Raw genomic sequence first — 25,140 nt, forward strand, 5'->3', positions numbered from 1 at the left:
TGATAACCCCCCCCCCTCGTATCCCCCCCACCCCCCCCCCCCCCCATTCCTGTTCCCTGTGTGAGGAACGTGTAAATAAACCATCCTCCTTAACTCCTCCGTCATCTACTCTCTCCTAATCTCATAACATCCTGAAGTAAGTCTGGATGTAGACGATGTCTGCTTGGATCACTCGCTGACCTGACATGTGAGTGTAGACGTGCACGTGTCCAGCCGTGTGTCCAGCCGTGTGTCCACCACCACATCAGGACGAGGAGGGTTATTTATTTTGAAGCTTTTCCTTTCTTTTTTCTTCTTTCACTCTGAAATCACCGAGGGACGTTAGCTTGACCTTCAGATAAAGATGTGCTGTGCTGAAACAGGCGACTGCTCGTCACCAGACTTATTGCTCATTTACTCCACATTGACCCGAGGCAGGTCAATGTCTTGACATTGACTTCTTCTCGGGTTCCGTCCTCCTCTGAGCGAGCGTTTGTTCGTCTGATATTTATCTAAGGTTTAAAGATTTCTCGCTCTGATCCCATGTTGTTCCTCCTGCTGCTGTTGGCAGACACTGAGTGACTTATTGTTAGCTTTGTACAAAGTTACACACACACACTAACAAGCTAACACTCACACTCACACAGTGTCAGTGAACAGGCTGCGTGTGGGTGACTAACGGTTCAGTATTTTTCATTTTTAAGGTAAGGGAAAGCTGCAAAAGTCTAGAATTGAAAAAAGAAAAACTCCAGCAAATTCTATGTACCTTTAATTTCAATTATTTAAGTGTGAGATTTTTAGACGCTGAGAATTTCAAAAGATGGTTCTGAGTCAGTGAAGAAGAAAAAACAAGAAAGAAAGAAACAAGGGTTTCTGACAAAGGCCTTTGGGTAAATGATGCATCTTGTTAATACTACATTTCCAACCATTTCAGTGCTTTAGCACATTGTTTCTCAAAGACTGGGTCGCAACCCTCAGGTGGGTCGATTTTTTTGGGTCGTCTCACATCATGTGTCCATTTTTTTCGGTCGTCTCACATCATGTGTCCCGGGAGTTTACGAATAATGTCTTTATTATATTTATAATATTTATTTATTATATTTATTATTATTATATATATATGTGTTTATATTCAGTAAAACACTTCACCTGATCTAAGAGTTTGTTTGAAACACAGGTTGTTTGTTTTTTCTGATTGTTTTTTTTTAAACCAGTGATTATTTACACGCCTCCGTCTGTGACGCTGTCTCTGCAGCCACTGTTTGTGACAATCACTTTAACAGGCAATTTACATCAATTTATTCACCGCTGGAACACAGACCTCGCTGATGCTGATGCTGATGCTGCTGTGGTGAGAACAGCAGCAGCAGCAGCAAAACCTCTTGTTCAATTTTGTGCTGTGACACCGCGAGGAAACACAGCAGATAATGTCCAGAAAATGTGACATTTGATTCACAGACGCTGCTTTGAATGAGATCGGTCTGTATTATTATCAACGTCAAGTAAAACTGCATTCCTCGTGTCCCTTTATAGTTCTTACTGTTATTTTTTTAAATTAATTTTCATTTCTCCCTGCAGGATTTGTCACTGCGAAGGCGACGATGAGAGTCCCCTGATCACGCCGTGCCACTGCACGGGGAGCCTGCGCTTCGTCCACCAGGCCTGTCTACAGCAGTGGATCAAGAGCTCCGACACTCGCTGCTGTGAGCTCTGTAAATATGAATTCATCATGGAGACCAAGCTCAAACCACTGCGTAAGGTAAGGCCTGAGATGAAGTCGTCAGCTCTGAAATTCTCCCTGCTTTTCTGCACAGAACACCAACCAGATTGGACTGGTACGAATGAGTCCCACCTTGTTGTGATTCATTCCAGACGGTTTAGCGGCTGCACACAGTAATGAAGAGCCTCATCTAGCTGGCTGTGATGTGGAGATAGAAAAACACTCTTAATTAATATTGTTCCACTCTTCATTACCTGCACAAAAGCCCTTAAACACAGCTCGTCTGCTAACAGTCTCTGAATCCCACAGGTGATGGAACTGGAGGTTCTCGTCTGAAGCGGCACAGAAACTTGAGAACAGGCCAGGACGTGTTGAATTCAGCTTCACAGCTGCTTCTTGTGTTTTCACTTTTCATTACTGGGAGAATTTGAATGGAAATGAGTCTCAAGGTTTTAGGGTTCTGCAGCAAACGGCGCCGGGTAGGACACGTAACTTCAGAGCGTGAACCTCGTGGATGTGGGATAACAGTCTGATTAGAAACGAGCAAAATATAAATAAGAAAATCTGTGAATGCTGTAAGACTAGTTTACTTGGTTTAGACAAATACTAACAGTAAAAGACTGAACATTAACACTCAAAATCAACTGAAATATGAATTTTTAGAAACGGTTGGGAAACACTGCTGTAATGTCTGTCCATCTGTTGTTCTTATAAATGTATATATATATTATATAATCACATATATTCACATATATAATCACATATATATGTGCATATATACTGTATATATGCATATATTCATATATACATATATATGGTATGTACTATATTTGTCTTTTTTTTTCGCTGTTTACCTCAACTAAAAAACAACTTATCGTCAAAGCAGCGTTGAATATTCAGTCTTTTTGGTCTCATCTCCTCGTCCTGTCGCCAACAGTGGGAGAAACTACAGATGACGGCCAGCGAGAGACGGAAGATCATGTGCTCGGTCACCTTCCATGTCATCGCCATCACCTGCGTGGTGTGGTCACTGTACGTTCTCATTGACAGAACAGCAGACGAGATCAGACAAGGTCAGAACAAACACACACACACACACACACACACTCTCACCTAATGTGTGTTATTAGAGGTGTTTACCATTTCAAAGCCTTAATTGTACGGCATTCATGGACAAATCAGCATAATGATATAACTGTGGTAAAACTGTGGTGTTTGAAGCACCGATTGTGAGTCATGTGACATATTTGATGAAAGCCAGTGATGTTCACATTGTAATCCACATTTCCTTTACTTTAGAGATCATTTCATCAGTTCAGGTGGCAGGAGGTAAAGAGGAGGAACTTAGTTCTCGGTTCAACATCGTACTCCGATCCAGTTGTAGATGTGAATTAAAGGAAAAGTCTGAGAAGTTCTGAGTAGCCCTAAGGCTTTTAAACGCTAGTAGTCTGTAGTCTCAGTGTTAGAGGAGAGCATACAGAGAGTAAGAAATGGATTCTAATGACTGAGTGTTAAGGCCTCACAGTCCTGCAGGAAGTTCTTTTTTTATATCTATTACATTCTAAGAAACAGTTGAGGGTCAGTTTGCTGTATTACCATTAAAATATAAAATATTTTTGGTTGACTTGTGGCTACACTGAATTATTTTACATTAATTCAGTTATTTTTATATTAACTGTGCAGTTGTTTTAGTTCTAAGAGAAACATCTAGAAACTATATGAGTTTATTTCAACAAAATATCTCCCGTTACATTAGCATCTACAGCGGCTACCATTTTTGTAAACTCTTGTTTTTCATGAACAAGTCTGTGTAAGCAGTTAGCGGGGTCAAAGGGTTCAAATTCCTAACTTTAATAGTCATTATACTACCGTTTTTGTAGTACTGCAGTCATTCCCAAGGGAGGTGCACCTTCAAAATTTAATTTAATTTAATTTAATTAAACAACCACAGTGATGCTAGAAAATCTCATGTGATTTCTCCACCAAATTTCATAAATCAACATTAATATTAATTTAAACTTTAAATAAATATAACCACCAGCCACGTCTGACTTGATGAAATCTATTTGATGGTGATGTTTGCATGATGAAGTGACAACTGTACCAATGTGATGAATGACTTGTGGTGTAAATGTCGAGCCTTGATGATGTGTGTGTTCTTGGTGATATATGACACCTACACTCTTTTCACTAATGCAGCCGGAAGAATCCCAGGTAAAATTTCCACTTTGACCTTCTCACCTTCAGTATTGTGTTCTCCCTCTGTCAGCTGTGCTGTTCACTCTTCCTTTTTGCTTTTACACCTTGATTTATGGTTTTATAAAAATATAATATAAAAAACCCCTCTCCGTCACCTTTAAACAGACAGTTATATTCACACTGCTGCGCCGAGTGTGACAACCTAACAAACGCAGACAGACAGCTGGGGCTGAGGGTTATCATTAAATGTCTTGACTTTTTCATTTCATTAGAGGAAACAGGTGCAACGCTTCAGTCGACAGCTCTTCTCAGAAAAATGATTTTTTTTTTTCTTTCCTAGCGGTAAGTCAGCCATGGGGCAGTTGTCTGCAGTTAAAAGATTCACTGAGTGTTTCCAACTTAATAGCTGTTCATTGCCCTCTACTGGGCACAGTATCATATACCAGTACAGATGAAAGAGAAACTCTAATATTGTAGTTTGTAATTCTTGCTGTTAACACATTTATATAAAATTTTCTACAGTTTTAACAGTCGCATAATTATGGTGGATAATTAAATTCGCTCCAGAGTATAACTCGCACTAGCCAACTAGAGTGCCCTCTAGCGGCTGTCAGTATGAAAACAACGAACATGTAAATATTTAGTGGTACGGGAGTAGCAGATACTGGTACAAAAGCCTACAGTGCCCTCTTGTGGCTGTCAATGTGAAAGTAACAAACGTGAAATTATATATTTTAATATTTAACTTACACCTGAGTATAAGTTGCAAAAAGTGCAACTTATAGTCGGTATAAATACGTAGTTTAATCTTGAAAGTCAGATCTTTGACACAAATTCTTATAAATAAACCACACTACTTCTCCTCCCTCCCCTGCACGAATCACACAAATGTGATTTGAACCTGTGCAATGTGTTTATGTTCAGTTTCAGTTTGTGTGTGAAACTGTATTAATGTGATTTTATTTCAGTCTTTTGTGTTATGCTTATGTAGCGTCTGGGATGTCCTGAGTCTGACCTCAGGGTTGGTCAAAGTCTGTTTGTGTTTCGTGGAGATGTCGATGTTTTTCCTGATCCTGGACGTTCTAGAACAGTTGTTGCAAAACCACGTCCAATGTTTACAAAATATTAAAATGAAGGAAGGACAAATCGTCTTGTCATTTCAGCAAAAGATCACGAATGAGATGACTTTTAGATTAGTCTCACACTGTTGGACCTGTTTTAGTTTTTGTCTGCGTTTTCATTCATAGGATTGTGTATTTAGGAAGTAGAAAGAGGTTGTTCCCTTCATAGCGGTCTAGGCCTGTAGCAGTTTAACTAAGGTGTAGCTCAGATTAATCACAAAGTCTTATCACAAAGACAGGTTAAATCCTAACTTCTCAGTTTAGTAGATGGACCAATCCGGATCAGGAGCAAAAACAGAAAAAAATCATTTTTGACATCTCCACTCTTGACTTTTCTTATCATCTTTTTTTGTATGTACAGTCTGGTCAGTGTTTAACTACGTGCACATTCCCTGTGTGTTTGCTCTCTGTTTCTCAGGAATCCTAGAGTGGCCGTTCTGGACCAAGCTGGTGGTGGTGGCCATCGGATTTACAGGCGGACTGGTTTTCATGTACGTCCAGTGCAAAGTCTACATACATCTATGGAGGAGACTGAAGGCTTACAACAGGGTCATATACGTCCAGAACCGACCAGAGACGTGTAAAAAGCTGGCACTGGAGAAGCCGCCTCTCCTGGAGCCCAGTCTGGAAAACAAGGAGGCGCTAGTCCCGACTCAGTCGGACACAAACTCCTCTCAGTACACAGAGACAGAGGACTACGGTATGGAGGTGCTGCACGTCTGACCGCTCAGTCCAATGCCATCGTTGGTCCTACGAGAACCACGTCACAAACAGGTTCAGTGTGACTGAGGTCGGAGCGGACCCTGAACCCAGTGTGGTCCAAGCTCCGGTGTCCGGTCTTCTGTCGTCAAAGTTCCTCCTGCAGAATCAGACAGATCTCGACTGTCTTCTTCTAACTCAAAATTCATCCTAAGAGACTCCTTTTTTCCGTCTGCTCCTTAATTTCACGTTCCCCTTCTCCTGCACTGGACGGTTTCCACTGAAGTCTGTAAATGTCTGAGGAGACCTGGAGCAGAGCATGAACTCACAGCAGTCTGTGTACCTGTGGAAGAGCAGGACTGAGAAAGAAAGAAAAGAAAAACAGACTGTGAACAGCTCTGAAGGTCTACACCTAATCTGACGCGTGGTGTTTTTGTTTGTGAGTTTGTAACATTTGTTTGTTTTTACCTGCCGTGAGTTGAAAACGGCGTGAATCGGTAAGTAGCGCTGCACACGCACCAGGTCTCTAGAACATTCCAGCCACTGCCGTCTCTGTCGCTGTGGTCTGTCAACGTCAAGTTGGTCTTAATGAGGACATGCATCAAAGCACTTTCAGTTTTCCAGTCTCTTTGTCTCGCTCCTTTTTTTTTCTCTCTAACGTGAATGGACTCGTGTGGAGGAGACGGAGCATAAACAAACCTGGAAATCTTTGGGTTTTTTTTTCTGATTTATTTGAAGTGATCTTCTTTCAATGCGTGTATATAAAGCCTGTGATGGATGACACAAAAGGAATGGAGTTGAAAAGTGGTAAAAGTCAATTGTTAACTGATCCCTGTGGAGTTTAAAACAAATCACTGGCAGAAACCTGACAGCTATGATTAGTGTTAATGCTCATTTTCTTTTCTGTGCAGGTCAGGAATCACTTCCTTCATAACAGCTCACTTTAGCTCTGAGAATAGGTCAGACATGACAGTTAGTTACATTCTTTTTTTTTTCACATCAGGAAGAATTCCAGACTATTAAAGGATTAATCACAAGATTCCTATGTGTGTTTCCTCACATCTGGCCTTATGAAACAGGTTGTTCCGGCACCTTCTTCTTAACATTTCTCAGCAGAAGCACAGCTTGAGTGCAGTTCCTGGAGCGGTTTCACTTTTATAACCAGCTGGGCGTATTTACAATTCACAAACACACTTTACTTTGAAAAAAAAAAAGAAAAAAAAAAACCATAAACGAATGTGTTTGTCACCTGGCACCGACGCACAGTCATGCTTATTGCTCAGTGGTGAGATTGCCACAGTGCAATCTGCTGGTTAGGGCTCGCAGGTGCTGTCAGAATGAGGCTGAGTGCAGCAGATTTCTGAAGGATGGTAAACTTTTTTAGCAGCACTTTTATTTTTGTGTATTATTGTTAGTCTTGTTCTTCGCCGACTTTAACTGTCCGTGGTCCACTTCCACACCTGACACTCAATGATCAACATCAGCAGCAATAAATGCACCGTTCTTACATTTTCACAGTGCACTTGTGAATCTGCCCCACGTTGGCTGAAAACCCCCGAGTAGAACACAACTTTAATTTATATAATAATGATTTATTAGGAGCCCAGGGAGCAGTTGCCTGTCAAGTTGGATTAAGACCCAGTAATGAGACGCTTCCCTGAAAGTTCAAAGCCCCCACGAGGCTCAGTGCAATTAGACCCATTCTTTTTTTTGTTTTTGTTAAAGTGCAATTACCCTTTTCTTGTTATTCCCTTCTGTGGTTCTGTGCTGGTGTTTAATGTCCAGGAAGTCTTCTGAGTTTAGTAAAGAAATTATTTTCTCTTTTTTTTGTTTTTCTTTTTTGTATTTTCCTATTTTGAGAAATTTCAACAAAACAAGATTAAATATTCATTAGTCTTAATGTACATTTTCCTCCCTGGCATTGACAGCAGCCATTTACTTTTCATCTTTCATATTAGGTTTGTATAATGTTTACTTCTGCTCTCTCCTGATGTACTTAATCTTCTTAAATGGCTTGTTGAACGCCCACTTTTGCATAACAAATTGAAAAAAAAAAAGAAAAAGATAACTTTGTGAAACAGTGGACGAAGGTGGACGCTAGGTTTTGCTTCTGGTTTGTTACTTCATGTTCATAGGAGCTGGCTCCTTTTCCCGAGACAAGTTTTGTCGTAGTTACCGTGAACTTGGAGGCCATTTTTGTGCAATTATCAAGCAGAAAAGTTTCTATCTGAAAGCTGCTTTTCTTCCATTCATTCCTTTCTTGTTTTTTTTCTACACCTCTGAGTCGTCAGGTGGTTTTGTTTTTATTATTATTATTATTCTACAACCTCCCAAACGACCGTTGGACTGAGACACCTAGAAACAGGTTCTAGAAAGGTTCCTGCTCAGCGTTTCATTCCTATCGTTTCCTGTCTTTCTCTGAGGTCTCGTTCTGTCTGGGAGTTGTATAACTTGCATTAAACTGAATTTGTTTACTACTGAGTGGACATGAACACATTTGACTGTTCCCCACCGTCTTATGGCATCATTCCACAAGTTTGTCTGTGAATTTTACAATGAAATAGTAACTGTAAAAAATAATTTTTTTGGTAAAAAGTAAAAATCAGTTTTTAAAAGACAATGTTGGTGTTTTCAGTTGGATTTCCCATGTTTGAACAAAGTATGTAGAGTTAAAAAGAACAACCAAATAAAATGAAGTTGCTTTTGAGCCTCCGTGTGTTTTTCAGTGTGCAAAAAAAAGATCAAACAAAAATGGAGGGCTTAGCGATCTGCAGGATTAGCTTAGCTTAGCATTGGGAGAGGCTAGCTCTTGTCAGTTAGTAGTTAATACGTGTTTTCAAGTTAATAAAAAAGAATTGTGTGTGAATACATATTTTGCTGATTAAAACATTGGTGACTCCTCCCCCAGTTAGGTACTACAATACAAGTATAACAGTAATGTGTATTACAACAAGCTACACTCTTAGTTTTGCTATTCATGTTAGCGATTTAGAAGATGTTTTTTGTTTGTTTAGCTCATTTAGACACTTGGTTATAAAACACACTATAAAACACTGGTTCCCAAATTGGGGGGCAGGGCCCCTTTTGGGGTTGTGAAGTTATTGCAGGGGGGAGCCACAGAATGTCAAATTAATATAATTTTCAGTATTGTTTTTATTTGTGCCACAATGTTAAAACTTCATTCATATAATGATAATATCCATTTTAATTAACTGTAGTTATTTAATACAATTCAATGCAGCTATTGCTTTAAATGACTCGATGTAGTAGGAAGGCTTGTTGTCAGTCTTACCTACAAAAATGGCGGCCACTGCTAAAAAAGTTTGGGAAACACAAAGTTAAGACAAAGGCAAAGCTAAGAGTTAGATCAGTGCCACCTGTGAGGTTTTGACTCGATGTAGCAGGAAGGCTAAAAAAGTTTGGGAAACACAAAGTTAAGACAAAGGCAAAGCTAAGAGTTAGATCAGTGCCACCTGTGAGGTTTATCAAGGTTAGCAGGTGAAGTGGGAACAGGTTTGAAGAGAATTTATGATCAATTTAATTTTTAAAAGTAAATATACACAAAATAACCTACTTTTGAGTTTTTCTTCTTCAACCTTCTACCTGGAAAAAAGGTTATTTTTATTTTGTTTATTTTTTTTTTTCATTTTTTAAAAAATTCCCAACATTTCTGACAAAATTATTTTTAATTTAAGTTTAACTTTTTTAATGAAAAGAAAGATTTAGTTTTTTTTATAAAAGCCTCTTGATAAAGGTTGAAGCAGAGACCAGACTAAGAGTAATCAGATCAAACGTGTACCATCTGGGAGGTTTGTTAATTAGCAGCTAAAGTGATAACAGGTTTGATGGTCTGTTGTGGCTCTTCACTTTGCCTTAGACTTTTCAACAGACTCATCTTCCAGTATAAAAATGCTCAGTGCGTGAAAAGAAAGAATGTACGGCGATGACCAGTTACAGTTCTTACTCTTGTGTGAAATTCTCAGCGAGTCGAGGAGCAGAAGGTAAAGAGCTGAAACTGCTGCAGTCCATGTGACCTTCAAGCCTGTGTGCAGAAGTGCAGTAGAAAGAGCTGTACTGCAGTGATGGACACGGCCATATGTTTTCTGGATTACTTCAGGGAGTCGGTGTCGCACAGCACAGGCTGCTGCCAGTGCCAGGAAATGCCCCTAAATACTTTGTGTTGCAAAGAGGAAGCTATTCATCCAGTTCACCTGAGTCCTGCTCCTCTGAGGTAGACCAAAGAAAGACGAAGACCAAGAAAATAAGCCTTGAATTAAAGGTGTCAGAAAACTGCATAGCCAGCATGAAGGAACTACATGAATGTGATGGTTCCAATGATCCAAGAGGAATTTCAGACAATAGTCACATCAAGACCAATGCCAAAAAAAAAAAAAAAAATGGGGAAATTTACAGTCAGTCTTTGCAACCAACCCAGGCTGCCACAGGAGGCGCTATTACATCTGGATTGCAACTCACTGCCTGCCACACAGGAGGCAGCATCAAGAATATGTGGTTCCTCTGGGACTCAAATCCAAGACTCTCTGCTCTCAAGGCTAACGCTACGCTACACTACAGACCACTGAGGAAATGACTGACATCAGTGGACTAGAGGACGGCCCTCTGTGAAAAGGACAATCAGACAAAGGCTACAATGGACAGGTGAGCAGCCGGTTCTTTTTTAATACGGCGACAATGGAAAGAACTACAACCTACTAGTATCTATGTAGTATTATTATGTTCAGTAAAATCAAAAGTTTTCTCCTTTGGTCTAAATAACTAAAATAGTTGATCTGCTCTGTATGCACATAAAACACATTTCTGTAATATTATAAAGTAAACAAATATTTTTGACAATTTAAATTTAGAAGCAGGATAGAAAATATACAAAAAAAACCCCAACAACATCTAAACAGCAGTATGAGTGAAAAGTATGAAGAGAGATTTATACTGCAGAAGCTAAAAACCGCAATATTTTTATAAACTCTGAAATAAAAATAAAAAGTATTTTGTTTTAAAACATTAAAAAGACTCCAGTGACGTGTGAAGATCAGCTCAGATTTATGCCTCATGTAGCGACACTGTTGGGTATCCTGTCGGGGCACATGTTGTAGTACGGCAGCTTCTTCCCCTCGTTCCTCCTCTTGATGGCGCTGGTGATCTCTGCCAGATGTTTTCTGAACTTCTGCATTGCCATCTTCACTGGTTTCTCAATGAAGTGCTCATCAGGATACATGCCCAAATACAACTGCAGAGGGGGGGGGGAGGGTGAACTCTCTGGTTCTTAGATCATGGTACTTTCTTTGTTTGGCATAAATATACCTCATTTTCCTGGTACTGGCTCAGGGCCCACACAGCACCCAGGTGCCAGCTGGAACGTCCACGATCGGGAAGACTCTTGACGATAAAGTTCACATCTGCCATGCCCTTCTTGTTGGGTGGGGGCATCCGCATTGTAGATGGGGCGTTGGGGATCCAAGAATACCAGTCGTACTACACACAAAGTACACACAGCAGCTACAGTCACTGAAGTATTGTACAGGTACTGAGTTAATACTCTCCTCCACCATGAAGTTCCTGTCAGGGAGAAGTCATAACATCTCAGCAAACCTCAAGTCTAGAAGCCCCCTAGTGGTTACCTAGTGTAGGTTCGGCTTGTGGTCATGTGTTGCGTCACATTTTCCTACTTTTCAGCCTCTCCCAATGCTAAGCTAATCCTGCAGCTTCGTATCTGCTGCCCTGCATCTTTTGCAGATAAACTGAGACCACATTTATTTATTTATTTATTTGTTATTTTTGCACTTTGTTTTGTACTTCAAACGTTCTGACGGGGACCTCTCCCTGGTCTCTCACCTGCCCAAAGTTGATCGATGCGTGTTGTGCTGAAGCGGTGAAGATAATGATGGTCAGGTACTCGATCAGCTCCTCACGTGATTTCAACAATTTGGGGAAATCTGTGCATGGATTAGGGAGAGAGTTCAGGTGGACAAAGTTGAGGAGTGAGTGGAGTAAAGACTGGTCCGCGGCCCAGGGGTTGGGGACCATTGCTCTAGATGCCACAATGACACATTTCACTTGTAGTTCCTAGTTGACTTTGTATGTGGACTCACCAGAGTTATCCAAGTCCTGCATTCCAAAGCTGCACACATCTTTGACGAAGGCCTGGATCTCCTCGTCTTCCTGCACCGTGTCGTCACTGCTGTAATAAATCTGCACCACATCAGTCACGAACCTGAACCAGAGGGAAGACGAGACAGCAGAGAATTAAAATAGTTCTCTCACACACACAGATGTAGACACTGTGTGAAACACACATGTCGTTCACTGCAGCTCTCACTGTTTCAAACACACATGTCGTTCACTGCAGCTCTGGCCACAGCCTATAACAAGAGTCCCTCACTCTTTGATGGCCTCCCACACGCTGCAGCCATCGTCTCTGTAGAAGAAGGTGGGCAGCTCCTCCCTGTTCTCCAAGCCCCGGGCCTTAATGGCATCAGGGAAGCACAGGGACCTGAAGGTCAGAGACCTCATGGACTTCTGCACCAGCTGAACATGACCTCCTCCCCCTGTGGCATTGGCCTTGAACAAGGCGGAAAGAAAACACTGCCGTCATAAGAAGTTAATAGTTAACAGCGTTTTGAACTAACAGGAAGATGGGAGACATTTTTATGCACAGTGGAAAAATGATGATTTGATGATTTTTCTTTAAGAGAAAAAACTAAAGAAGACCATTTAGACTACACTGAAATAAAGCTGCAGCTTATAATGGAAAACATACCTAGATGTGACCGGTCAAAGATGCATTTATTTAGATTATTAGTATAATAATAGTATAAAGCATAAATATGAAGTATATTTGTTGCTCTTTTCATCAGTTTTGCAGCCACATTCTTCCCTCTGTTCCTTCCTCCAGTCTTCTGTAACTGCAGCAGTAACAGTTCACCTCCGGCCTCACTCACCTTGTCAAAGATGCCCCGCTCGTTGATGAGCTGCTCTCTGGCCTTGGTGTTGATGGCCATAGTGAAGCGAACGTGTGGGAGGAGCAGCTGGAAGAAAGAACATGAGCCGCTCGGTCAAACACTCCAGTAAACACATCATTTCAGTGGTTTGTGTCAGAGTGTGTTTCCTGTTGTGTTGGGCACCTTGTACGCTGGGTGAACCGCCGGCAGCTGCCTGTTGATGGCGATGGCGAACACCTCCATCATCAGGTGCGTCCTCAGCAGGTGTGTGATAGTCTGGTGGTAATGGAAGTCAGCCGAACGAACCCAGATCTTAGCCAGCAGCCAGTCGTACTGACAGTCGGTGGGCAGGAAGATGGGCGTGTCCTCACCAGGAGTTTGTCCAAGCTGGGGACAAAGACGATGTCTGAAGTTGAGAGCATGCTGCAGACATGAAGTGAGAGTTAAAGTTTTCACAGTCACCACTGGACCTGGATGGCGATGGGCATGATCTTGTTCAGGGCGTTCTTGTAGAGCAGACATATTGGTGCTGCTATGTACTGCGTCGTGTTGGGGTCGGTACTGTTGGCAGAGACGCCGTCCAACACCTCATAGTCCGCGATGTAGACATTACCAGCCTGGAACCACAACAGAACTTCATACATGAGAAGAGTAGATACAACAACATCAACACCGTCAATATGGTTGACACACAGAGGAGAAACAGAGAGCAGATACAACAACAACAACATCAACACCGTAAATATGGTTGACACACAGAGGAGAAACATGTGGACACGTTGACCTCTATCTCCTGCTCCAGGGTCAACTCTCTCTCCAGACTGACAGCAACCATCGCATCAGTGACAGGGAACTTGTCAGGAAGCTTGGTGCACTTTTTGATGACCACAGGGTTACAGCCGTTCAGAAACTGGTATCCAAACATGAAGTCCTCCTTCCAGTGTTTCATCACATACTCTGGATAATAATACAGTTCCAGGCAGTGGGATACGTTACGATACACAACGATAGCATACAATACCATACAATAAGATATGTTTTGATACAATACAATACAATTAGATACAATAAAATATGTGTAATTCAAATACAATATACAAGGGTGAGTCAAAAGGCTCCAAGACAGATGGTACATTTTTTTTATCTGTCTGTGAATTGTTTTTGACTTACCCTCGTAGTCTAATATGACATGAAATAATTAAAAAAAGAATCTGACCTGAAATTGTGTTTTTGATTCTCACAAAGATCTTCTCAAAGTCGGAAAAGTCAGACCACGAGCTCTGGAATTTGTGCATAAACTGGTTCATGCACAAATTCTCTATTCTGGAAATGAGAATTTCAGGAATCATCATTAAATTTATCAATATCATAAACATTGCTGAACCACTGGAGGGAAGTTAGAATAAAAAAGCTGATTTGGCAGTTTCTGTGACGCACAAAATGAAACCCGAGGTAACACTGCAGGGTGGAATAGGAAGTATGAAGAGAAAATGGCTTTCACTCAGTTCAGCCCAGAGAAATTTAACGTGTGTTCACACATCATAGAGTAAATAAACATTTACAAATATTCAATAATGTTTAAATGTTTAAAACTGTATTTATTAATATACAGTGATTCGTGGAGAATTGATTTGGTAATGTTTAAAACTGTATTTGTTTAAAATACAGTGATTCGTGGAGAATTGATTTGAACTTTGAACTCTTTATAGAAGGTCAATGCAAATGACCACGCCTTAGCTTTCCCCCCTGACTCTCGTAGTGTTGTTTTTTTATTTTAGCACTGTTGTTACCGTGCCGTGTCTTGTATTGTCTTAACTTCACAGCAACATCCTGTTAGAGGCAACACTTACGCTTTAGCATAGTTCAATACAAAATCCACTCCTTTCTCAGTGTCAAACTGGATGTCTCTGGGTAAATCCTTGTGTCTGTTAGCATCGATGCTCATGGGGAAGCCTGGCTGCCACTCCCTCCACCTATGAGAGGCAGGATAATTATTATTCATATTATTATTTGTAGTAACAGTAGTGGTAGTGTGGCTTCAGCCCACCTGTAGTTCTTCTTCCTCAGCTCCAGCTCTTTGTGTCTGTGCTGTTTCATGATGCTGGTCTTGTCATCCTGAGGTAGACGTGCTGTGAAGTGCACATCAAACCAAACAAAGATGTGTGATTTCAGGAACTGATTGTAGTTGTAGTATAAAGGAAGAAAATAAAAGGCTGGTGAGGAAAATAAGTAGAAACCTCGTCCATCGCACAGCACCACCTCTTTGTCATCCACCAGCCAGCGGAAACAGGGGAACTCCTGGTAGTCTCCAGATGGGGTCTTGATAGTGATGTACCTGCAGTACCAGTCGTCGTATACCCAGTACTTTTTCTTCTCAATCTTCAACAGCACAATCTCACCCAGGTCTTCATCAGCTTTCACATCATAGGTGTCCACCTGCAGGTCAGCGTCAGGGTGTTTAAGGGAGCAGATGGGATGTATTCTTTTTTTAATTTTTATTAAATTATTTTTAAATTATAAATAATAAAATTTAAATAAATAAATAAATATTTAAAAAAATAAGTGATTTTAGAAAAAAAATTAAAATAATGTAATGATGTGATCAAATTAAAAAAGTAGAAAAAAATATATGTACATATGTATCTACATATATATGTATGTATCTATATTATTAAAATAGTAAAATTCAAGATTTTTTTAAAAATCCATTTTTTAAAATATATTTGTTATACATAAAAATGTCATCTTGGTTGATCGTGATTATTCTTATAAAACTATGATTAACCAAATGTCACCAGAGATTTCTTTAATAATGCTCAGTTGAGCAGAGTATTGACAAACATTGTTTGTGTATTAACATGACTCAGAGGGAGGGGTGAAAACATCAATTGGCTTCAGGCAGGACATATTTCCTGGGTCGATTTTATTCTCCAGAAATTATAAATATATATATTTTAAAATATACATTATGTTTTCCACTTACAGTGAGATATTTGTTTGGAAATACATATGACTTTGTTTCTAAGTCAAGTGATCAAGTGATTTTTTTTATTAGCTACAAAAAACTTTTTAACATTTTTAGAAAACATATACCCATTTTGAGTCCATGTAAACCATGTAAAGAAATACTTTTTTTTTAAGCTGAAGATGATGGAAAGTCTAAGAAATAAGCTGCAGTAGAAAAAATATATGTATATAAAAAATATGTATAAAAAAATATATATAAAAATATATGTACATATGATGGAAAGTCTAAGAAATAAGCTGCAGATATTCGCTCCTCAGAATATACTATAGATACTATCTCTATATACAAAATATAGATCAGTGAATATAATGGCAGTTGTTCCACTTCACTCACCGCCCCTCTCTCAAAGTCGTTGTACAGAGGTTTATCCAGCAGCTTCCTCTCACTGCAGTGCTCCGATCCCACCAGGGTAATGTAGATATAGTCGTCTGTACCTGCAAACCACTGGCTCCCTGTAGCAATAGTCACTCTGTAAACAGGCATGGTGGAGAACGGAGAAATCTGTAGAGAAGCTACTCAACTGCCAACCATCAAATGTTGGCGTTCAGGTTTCAGCTCAGCTGGGGTTTTTCCTTTTCCTCTGAGGGCTACCAAAAAAACAGACTGAAGAGGGAGGTGCAGGAGTCAGACCCACTCCTTCATCATGACCCAATACAATACACAACAAATGTGTTGTAATGTAGTGGTGGCTTCTAGTCTAAAAATGTGAAAGGTGTCACATTTACCTGCTCGTCTGGAAATAAGTCATAAAACAAGTCATTTGTTAGAGGTAAATGAAACTCCTTTAATGCAAACATAACAGTGAAGTCAACATGGACTCGTGGGTAATAAAGTACATTTATGTACGTGCGGCCGTCCGTTTTTAGATGCGATATTTACCAGTCAAATCTGTGTGTGTGTGTGAAAGCAGACATCAGACCATGTGGTTTCAACTTTTAGTGAAACAAATGCAAATGTTTCCCAGACATCGAGTAGCTACAAACTATAGTTAGTGTCAATAGTATTTCACTAAAAAAAAATAATAATTTTGCTCTCAGCAGTAGCTACACTTCTGAAGTACTGATTAACATAGACACACACACACACACACACGCCACAGTTAATAATCATGAAGGTGAAGGGTTTATTGTATTTCTGCTTCTGAAAAAAATAATAATACAGCAGGCAAAAAGTCTTTGTATGAAATAATCGTTTTCCTTCACACCAAGAACAAGAAACAGGCAGAAGACAATAAATACATGGTATAAAAACAGTTGATTTAAGATCAAGACGACAAACCAGGAGATAGAAATCACACAAATGCAAATAACTGTCACAGTGTACAGCAGAGATAAATTTCTAGGAAGACGGATGAACATAAACAATGTCATGTACAGCAAAATATTGCAATTTGGAGAAAAAAAGGTAATTTTATATACATCAAGGCTAAATTTACTTCAGTGCAAAGAAAAGTTGTATCTACATTTTTCTTTATTTTTGTTTTATTATTTTGCGTTATGATCGCATAAGCCTCAGTGTCTTGAACGCCTGTCATCACTGTGACACCAGTGGGATGTAATTGGTTCCTCCACCTCTTCTACAGCACATTCTCAGCTCTTCCTGAAGGTGTAGAACCTCACATGACTCACAAAATAACACTCATCTGAGTCACTGAACTTTTCCCTAAGTTACAAAACAAAATATTTAAAGCATCAAGTAAAGATACACCGATTGAGTTTTAGTTCATGTTGAAGATGCAGGGATTTTCCATGAAATATTTAAAGAATCATAGAAAAATAATCTATGTTGTAATTCTATTCTGTGCTAATCTGCAGGGATGCTTCCCATGGTTGAATTTTACTCTCTCTCTTTTTTTTAAATTGATTCTGCAAGTGAGTGGCATTTCTGGGTCTTTCCCAGCAGGTGATTACTCTCAAAGGAGGCAGAGACACCGTTAAAACCTAAAACGAACTAAACCAAGCAGCATAAAAAATGGTTGATTTACATGCATCCCAAAAGTGACTTTTTTATAATCAAATGTCACATGTCACACATTGCATAAATGTTTTTACAGGTCTTCTTATGCACTTCCACATATGTTTACTGCATCAGTACTGCCATAAACAAAAGCGTAGAGGAAGTCTGCGGTGGACGATGAGGGAGTACATTTGTACTGTTCAATGCCATGCTATGTCTGTCTATAAGCAGATTTTAAAGCATGTGCAGAAACCTGAAGGATTATTAAGTCTGCAGACACTGACAAGTCAATGTGGAATTTAAAACACTTGTTATTAAGTTATTATTATGTTATGTTCATGTTATTATTAAGGTATTTCATCATATACAAACAGAAAATGCCTGAAATCAACGTGCTGTTTTTGTTTTAAAATACAAAAATAAATCCTTAACATTCTAATCTGACATGACGTTTGTTGAGAAGCGATTGACTGATGGCTTCAGCTCTAACGGTTAACGTTTCCATTTGAATCCAACGCTGCCACCCAGTGGCAACCGGTCGCTAAATCAATAAATACAGAAAGAAAAAAAATGCTACAGTGAACTTTTTCTCCTGAGATCCTTCACACTCGTGTGTTCCTGCTGGTCTGGTCAAACTCTCGTCACACTTTACCCAATCATAGCTGAGCATGAATGAGTACCATTAACTATTGTCAAAGCAACACACTCAACACACAAGTGGGAACTTTTTGATTGGCAGAGAACGCAACTGAAGCCGTGGCGTTTAAAAAAATAACCCTAAGGATTTGTCTACATGACAAACACCAACAGAGAAATTAAGCAACAAGTGATTATAAAATAAAAACGTAAAATGGTGTCAACAATTACTGCAGAATATCCCAAACAGGCAGAACCGTATCAACAATTATTTGAAACAAGCACTTGTTAAATTAAGCAACCAGTGATTATAAAATAAAAACGTAAAATGAAGGATTGTGTGCGTGTGTGTGAACCTGGTATAACTAACATTTGTTCTGGATGGAAAACAATCACCGGCTAATTCAGGTACAGAACCTGCTTCAGGAACTCGTGTGTCGTGAAGGCCACGGCCTGGGAGGGGACGCAGCGGATGTAGTTGAGAGACAGGCCTCGGTACAATCCTTTCTTCACACCATATTTCTGGTACACGAATTTCAGGGTCTTGGTCAATGATCTGTACGGGTTCAAGACAAGAAAATATACATTTTTCAAAATATTAAAGTGTAAACTGATGTTATTAGCTTGAGCTGTAGAGAGTTCAGCCATTGACCCTCTCAGGTAAGGTGCTATGGTTACACCTGTAATGTTTCATTAGACCATTACAGTTGTACACTTGGAGTGTACATGACACGGTGACTTATGCTATGCCTCTACCACCTGATTGGTTCAACTGAGTCCAATGATGACATTGTAAAATTATTTTTTTTAAATAATCCTTCATGGATTATTCTAAATTGTTTTAAAATCGTACCCATAAATAGAATAGAAACTTGAGTGCTACTTACACACACTTGTCAGAGTCAGGGAGCACAGCCCCCAGCTGCATTCTTCTCCTGGCCACATCCAGTGGATACCTGAACATATGTGGTGGCATTAGATGCTGAATAAAAAAAAAACTATTTTGGCTAAACATTTACAGTAAACTTGTGCCCCGTTGTGAACGGAACAGCCCGTGGCAACAGCACGTACGATATTGTCTGACCCATGGCACCAGCCAGCCCCCCGCAGAGCAGGTTGACATGGGATTTTAGGACGAGGACGTCAGGGTTGTCAGCAGAGGGCCGTCCCAGCAGCTCTGGGAAGTGCTTCAGGCCGAGGGTCTTCAGGCTGCTGAAGGTGAAGAAGGACAAGCCTACAGGAGAGAAACGGGTAGAAGGTTTATAAAGATGAAGAACCATGATAAAAAAATGTTCACAGGATCTTAAAATAATGCTGCAAATAGCAGTCACCTGCGTATGGAACCATTCCAATAAGTGTAGGTGTAAGTCCTCTGTAGAAGCCCTGCATGCCCCCCTCCTTTAAAAAGGAGAGAATGGAAAGGTTACAGTTGGACTAAATGAGACTCTCATCACTTCTTTTCCAGTAAATACTTGTTAATGAAGTACATCTGTGACAGGTCACCTTTTGGCGGATGGTGCGGAAGGCGTGCACAATACCATGGTACCGCTGCTCTCCCTTCACCTGGTAGGCCAGTCTGGCTCGGACCACGTCCAGAGGGTAGGTACATATCACCGCAGTCATACCTGTAAACAGACACAAACTAACACGTCAGCAAGACTTTACTGTAAAACTAGTTTACGTTGACTGTCACCCATGGAACACATTCTATTTCCTAATATCATTAGCAGGAGTTAACCAGACTATGGTTACTGTGTTGAGCCTCTGTAGGTGGACTGAAGGGGCTCAGATGGCTGCGGTTATATCTCACTCAAATTATTTTATTTTTTACAGCCTGAATCTTTTTCAATAAAACAGATATGTAAAGTTTGATCCAATTTAGAGGAAAATAAATAACAAAGCATGACCAACAAAACTGCACACATGAGTTCATACAATGTGTGATGTGTAAAGTTTGATCCAATTTAGAGGCACACATGAGTTCATACAATGTGTGATGACAGATGGGCTGTTTATCATGCTCATCTCTCAGTAAAATCTTCAGGAACATTTTTATTTACATTATAAATTGATTCCATTTATTGAAGCGCTTTTATTGGAGTACTTTTTGCAAATGTAGCTTGAAACTGGTCTGTTGTGGGCATTTACTATAAAAGGGTATTTGCAGATAAAGCTACATTTTTAATTTGTTATGACATATTGAGAAGCTTGTACAACAATGAGACAGATTTTATATTTCATGCCTTCATACTACATCACTACGTAGTTACCTGCCATAGAGCCGGCCATGAAGTTGTGGATATACCTAGAGATTCCCAAGTGTTTACTTAGCAGCTGTAAAGAGAACAGCAGAGTAGTAACAAAGGTCAACAGATACAACAATAAAACAAGCATTATGGGGAGGGTATCAGAGGGAGCGGAGGGAGCAAAGGGAGAGATGGCTCACATCTCCATAAACAAACCAGCAGTCAATGATAACATGCAAACAATCTATGTAAGTTTGCTCTGTAGATCCATCAACCTTAGACAATATACCTTTTTATAGTTTTCAAAGGTCATGAACTGGATAGCTCCGTATGGAAATACCCTGACCATCATCGCCCCGTTGCCCCTGTACAAACCCAGGAAGCCTTCTTTTTTTGGCACAGCCCTGAGGGTGGAAAGAACCCCTGAAAAGAAAATCAGACGTTTCACAGATGTGTAAAAAAAATGATATAATTCTTCATGTTCCAAAGCTGGAGTGTTACCTAGATGTTTGTAATGCGGGTTCTGAGCTTGAAGCAGGATCTTGACTCTGTCCAGAGGAGCGATGGTTGTTTTGGCACAGCATCCTGCCAAACCTGACCAGAAACACATGGGCAGATTATTAACATCTGGAGCACTGAACATCTGGGGTAAAACTTTTCCTGAGATACTTTTACATCTTCTACTATTTAGATATCGGCATTAGATCAGTGATGAAAATATAGTCCTGGCACAAACATCTGTTGCAGGGTCTCAAATAAACCCCAGAAGGCCTTAAAGAAATGGAGCGAGGCTTGATGGAAATTGGCTGCAGTGTTGCTGCCAGAGTATGAACCGTTGCCTTTGGGTCAAATTCCACCTCAGACTGTAAATCTCCAGAGACGCTGCTAGTGATAAAACTAACAGATGAGTCAAATCTTACCTCCAGCTAAAAAGGAGCGCAGCAAGTAGGCAGTGGAGTTGCTAATGGCAGGTGGTGTGGAGACCGTGGCCTCCGATGTCATCCTTTTTGCTCAGTGAAGCGCCACATCCACGTTTGTACACTGAACAATGAACACGATAACACACAAACATGAATTACCGTCTAATAATCTAAAATGTTTATCCATCCAGCAACTGATGTTATCATGAAAGGTCAAGACCAGAGAATCACAGAGCCAGAGAAAACTAAAAGACACAGTTTCATAGTACTATATATCCAAAGTAAATTAAGTCTTTAATTAAGTAGTAATAACAATACAGTAAATCTCACAGTCTTTAATTAAGTAGTAATAACAATATATTAAATATTTATATTTATAAATAAATATTTATACATAAACTTTTATAGGTCCCATGATACATGACTTTTTTTGAATGTGTATGTGTGTGTATATGTACGGGATGTGTATATATATATTAATCTATAGGTATTTGTATATTTTTAAATAACTTTGTCTTTACAATTAGATTAAATGAGATTAGATAGATGAGATACAAGCGCACACGTTTATAAAACCTGAACTTAAAAAACGAAGATGGATGACCTCTGAGCCATAGATTAACACCACTGTCATAACACAGTGCACACTAGTACTGTAGTTAGGAAGAGCCTGTGCACCATCTACTGTCACTTTAAACACAATGATGCATCAGTGATACAGGAAACGATTTTACTGAAATCGCTACACTTTAACTGAGGCTCATAATTATGGCGTATTTATGATATAATATGAACTGTTGTCAATCTCCAGACACATATTTCGTGCAAGTACAACTATGACCTACATGGTCTGCACCACATTTCACTAGATTCGTATCAACCTATCACATTAAATGAGCCTTATTTTAAAAAATCCACAAGGTCAAATGATAAGAGACAACACTTTGCGCCCCAGTGGCTTCTTCGGCAAACATACTCACATGTAATTAAAGCTGTGACAGGCTCAGATCCCTGATGTAATCCCATCCCAGACCCTCTTTCCTTACGAGGCAGAGTCTCGTTTCCTTCCTGCCTCCTCAGATGCGGTATGATCATTGACAGCGGCCGACGTGACACTGACACACCCGTCCTTCACGAAATCCTCACGGACCTAAACGATCAGGGTCGGAGCGTCAAGAATGAGTCTAAGAAATCAGAAGGATTCTCTAGTGTCCTTCGCCCGTGGACGGCAGAGTGCTGGCCAAAAACTGTCGCATGTTTCTGACGTTTTATGACGTCAGAGCCAGCGAAGAAGCATGTCGAAACAGGGTCAGGCGGTTGCGTTTGTAATTAAGAAAAAACAAGATTATAAAAAAGTTAAAATTAAATGTTTTCACAAAAGCCTGAGTAGATACACGAATAATAATATTTTATCGTTCTTCTTCTGTTATTATTATTACCGGTCTTTTAGTTCTAAAAAATATTTATAGAATTCATTTTAGAGTAGGCTATATGAAATTATAATAATTACAAGTATTTTAACAAATTTATAATAAATGTATGCTCATTAAGGTAAACAAATAGGTAGTATTAAACAGATCAGGTTACATAAAATATAATTTGTTTTATCCTGGTCTATAAGCATGCTTAATAATAAATAATATCCAGGCAAATACAATGTGATTAGGGTTTTTTGTGCGCAATGCAAATAAATTAATGTGGTTATAACAACAATAATCATCTAATAACCTATTAATTACCAATCTAATAACCTATTAATTACCAATCTATTAATTATTACTTACTTAATTAATTATTTGTTACAATTAATTAATTGTTAAATTGTTATTACTAACCCACCACTAACCCACTAACCTATTAATTGAATCTACTAATATCCACATATACGAATACTAATGCTAATAGTATGTACTAATATCCATTAACATTCACTGTTAAGGTTTTTTCGCCATTCTATCTATCTATAAGGGTAAACAGTTAATATTAGATCAAAAGATATATTGTAACAAAGCTTTGTGTTGTTTTATGTCTTCTAATAAAATGTCATCCTTACATTAACACTAAGTAGTTTACAAACAATTATTTTCCTGAGAAAAATAAACCCAAAATATGGTAAAGACTTTGTCACGGCATGAAGGAAATTAAAATTATTTTAAATTATTGAAAGAAACTAATGTGTAAGACTATAATGAACTTTATATTTTCTTATTTTAGCTGAGAGCTGTACAAACTACAAAATATCATTTGCATACCACTGTGGGAAAAAACCTCTCACTTTGCTTTAGAGAGTAGTTATTGCATCATTAACCCTCACATTGTAGAAGGGCAGGGAAGATAAAGATGAGTGGGCAAGCACATGTCCCTGGAGACGGCCAGACTCCAGTGAATAATGGCCATTATCTAGACGTCGCAGACTGCACTTGACTGTTAAAACCTGGAAACTGCAGCCGTTTTCACAACTAGAAATTAAAACAGAAACACTGCAACCCAATAGTATGAACATAAAACGTTTCACTAATGGCTCAGTGTGTGTGTGTGTCTTAACAATGTAAAAACGTACATTTTTATAAACACATGCACATGATATAGCGCCAATAATTTTGACAAGAAATATTTATTCGATTTTTTTTACAATACAGAAGTCTGTATTAGAAAATTATATGCTATAGGCAAAATAATTCAAAATTTGCTTAATTTGTTATTCTATGTTGACTTTTATTCTACAACCAAAGCTTGTTCTAAAAAGGGTCTTGTTTAAATATTATTATTTTAATATGGAAATTTGAATATTTGATCATGGAATGTTGTCCACTGTCATCTAACCTCAAGTATTTGACACAACCAGTCATTACAACACTTTTAACTTGGTTTTACTGATAGAAAATATTCTTTCAATATTCATCTGCAGAAGAGAAAAAAACAGTAAGAAACACAACATGACAACTCCAGTCCGGGTTTTCCACTTCACTCTGCTCCAGATCCTACGACGCTGCTGTCCAGAGGAGACTGATGCTGTTGCTGCTGCCTGTGTTTGTGGAGGGAGAGAGAGCGGGACTGGCCCTGGTCGGACTGACAGGAGACAAGAGGGAAATTATGCTCTGAAGGGCGTCCTGCTCCGACAAGACGACGCGGAGCACATTTTAAAAACCCACTGGATGTGTGACGGCCTCGGTGTTTGTGCCATGCCCGTGTGTCACCGCCGTGAGAGGACTGAAGTTGCCAGCAGCGGTCTATATTTGCCAAGGAGGGAAACCAATACAAGGTCTCGCTGTCTCACTGGAGTGGAGTATTATTAGCTGTTCAGACAGTGCAACTGTCTCCCCTCTCTCTTGCTGGTATGTAAAGCATTTCAGCCGTAAGTGTGAGCGTTACTAACTTACTATGTAGAATAAACTCACTCTCCCGAATAAAAAAAAACGTTCCGCACAAAAGTTAAAGGTTCTAATTCGCGTCTACGCGTCGCTTTAAATGACAGCGGTCAAGTGCAGAACAATAATAAACAAGACATTCACAGCGACGGTGAAGGTGTTCTTACACAGTCATAAGCCTCTTCCGCCAGACAGAGAGTCGAAAACAGGATCCAGAGCAGAGTCCTCCAGCAGGCTGCCCTTTAAACTGCTCACATACTCTGCTGCTTTTGTTAGTCTTCTGTTTTTGTTCATGGCCAAAAACGTGCTTCA

The 25,140-nt window shown here is 39.5% G+C and overlaps 3 protein-coding genes across 4 annotated transcripts in view; 1 reads left to right on the plus strand and 2 right to left on the minus strand.

Moving 5' to 3' along the window:
- The window catches only part of marchf8 (membrane-associated ring finger (C3HC4) 8), a 67,800-nt gene extending 59,375 nt beyond the window's left edge, over window positions 1-8,425 (plus strand). For both annotated transcript variants that reach the window (XM_025061125.1, XM_008321899.3), the window contains 3 exons: window positions 1,558-1,738; window positions 2,637-2,772; window positions 5,438-8,425. In XM_025061125.1, coding sequence (XP_024916893.1) covers window positions 1,558-1,738; window positions 2,637-2,772; window positions 5,438-5,742 — 622 coding nt within the window. In that variant the 3' untranslated portion in view covers window positions 5,743-8,425. The remainder of the gene's footprint in view (window positions 1-1,557; window positions 1,739-2,636; window positions 2,773-5,437) is intronic.
- A 1,958-nt stretch (window positions 8,426-10,383) lies between these two features.
- Window positions 10,384-18,472, minus strand: alox5a (arachidonate 5-lipoxygenase a). Its single transcript, XM_008321903.3, has 14 exons — window positions 16,036-18,472; window positions 14,912-15,110; window positions 14,722-14,803; window positions 14,525-14,647; window positions 13,891-13,997; window positions 13,459-13,631; window positions 13,145-13,291; window positions 12,858-13,061; window positions 12,675-12,761; window positions 12,116-12,294; window positions 11,826-11,947; window positions 11,569-11,669; window positions 11,038-11,208; window positions 10,384-10,963 (listed from the first exon to the last, which is right to left on the minus strand). Exons 1-14 carry the CDS (start codon window positions 16,183-16,185, stop codon window positions 10,784-10,786), a joined length of 2,025 nt encoding a protein of 674 aa, XP_008320125.1. The 5' UTR covers window positions 16,186-18,472; the 3' UTR covers window positions 10,384-10,783.
- Window positions 18,473-18,511: 39 nt separating this feature from the next.
- On the minus strand, window positions 18,512-22,738 carry slc25a16 (solute carrier family 25 member 16). The gene is made up of 10 exons (XM_008321904.3): window positions 22,441-22,738; window positions 21,461-21,581; window positions 21,042-21,134; window positions 20,830-20,963; window positions 20,565-20,628; window positions 19,798-19,919; window positions 19,626-19,692; window positions 19,366-19,528; window positions 19,182-19,250; window positions 18,512-18,850 (listed from the first exon to the last, which is right to left on the minus strand). The coding sequence occupies exons 2-10, from the start codon at window positions 21,540-21,542 to the stop codon at window positions 18,694-18,696; spliced, it is 951 nt and encodes a 316-aa protein (XP_008320126.1). The 5' UTR covers window positions 21,543-21,581; window positions 22,441-22,738; the 3' UTR covers window positions 18,512-18,693.
- Between the last annotated feature and the right edge of the window lie 2,402 nt (window positions 22,739-25,140).

This window comes from Cynoglossus semilaevis, chromosome 12, assembly GCF_000523025.1.
Source record: "Cynoglossus semilaevis isolate Cse_v1.0 chromosome 12, Cse_v1.0, whole genome shotgun sequence".
Classification (NCBI taxonomy): Eukaryota; Metazoa; Chordata; class Actinopteri; order Pleuronectiformes; family Cynoglossidae; genus Cynoglossus; species Cynoglossus semilaevis.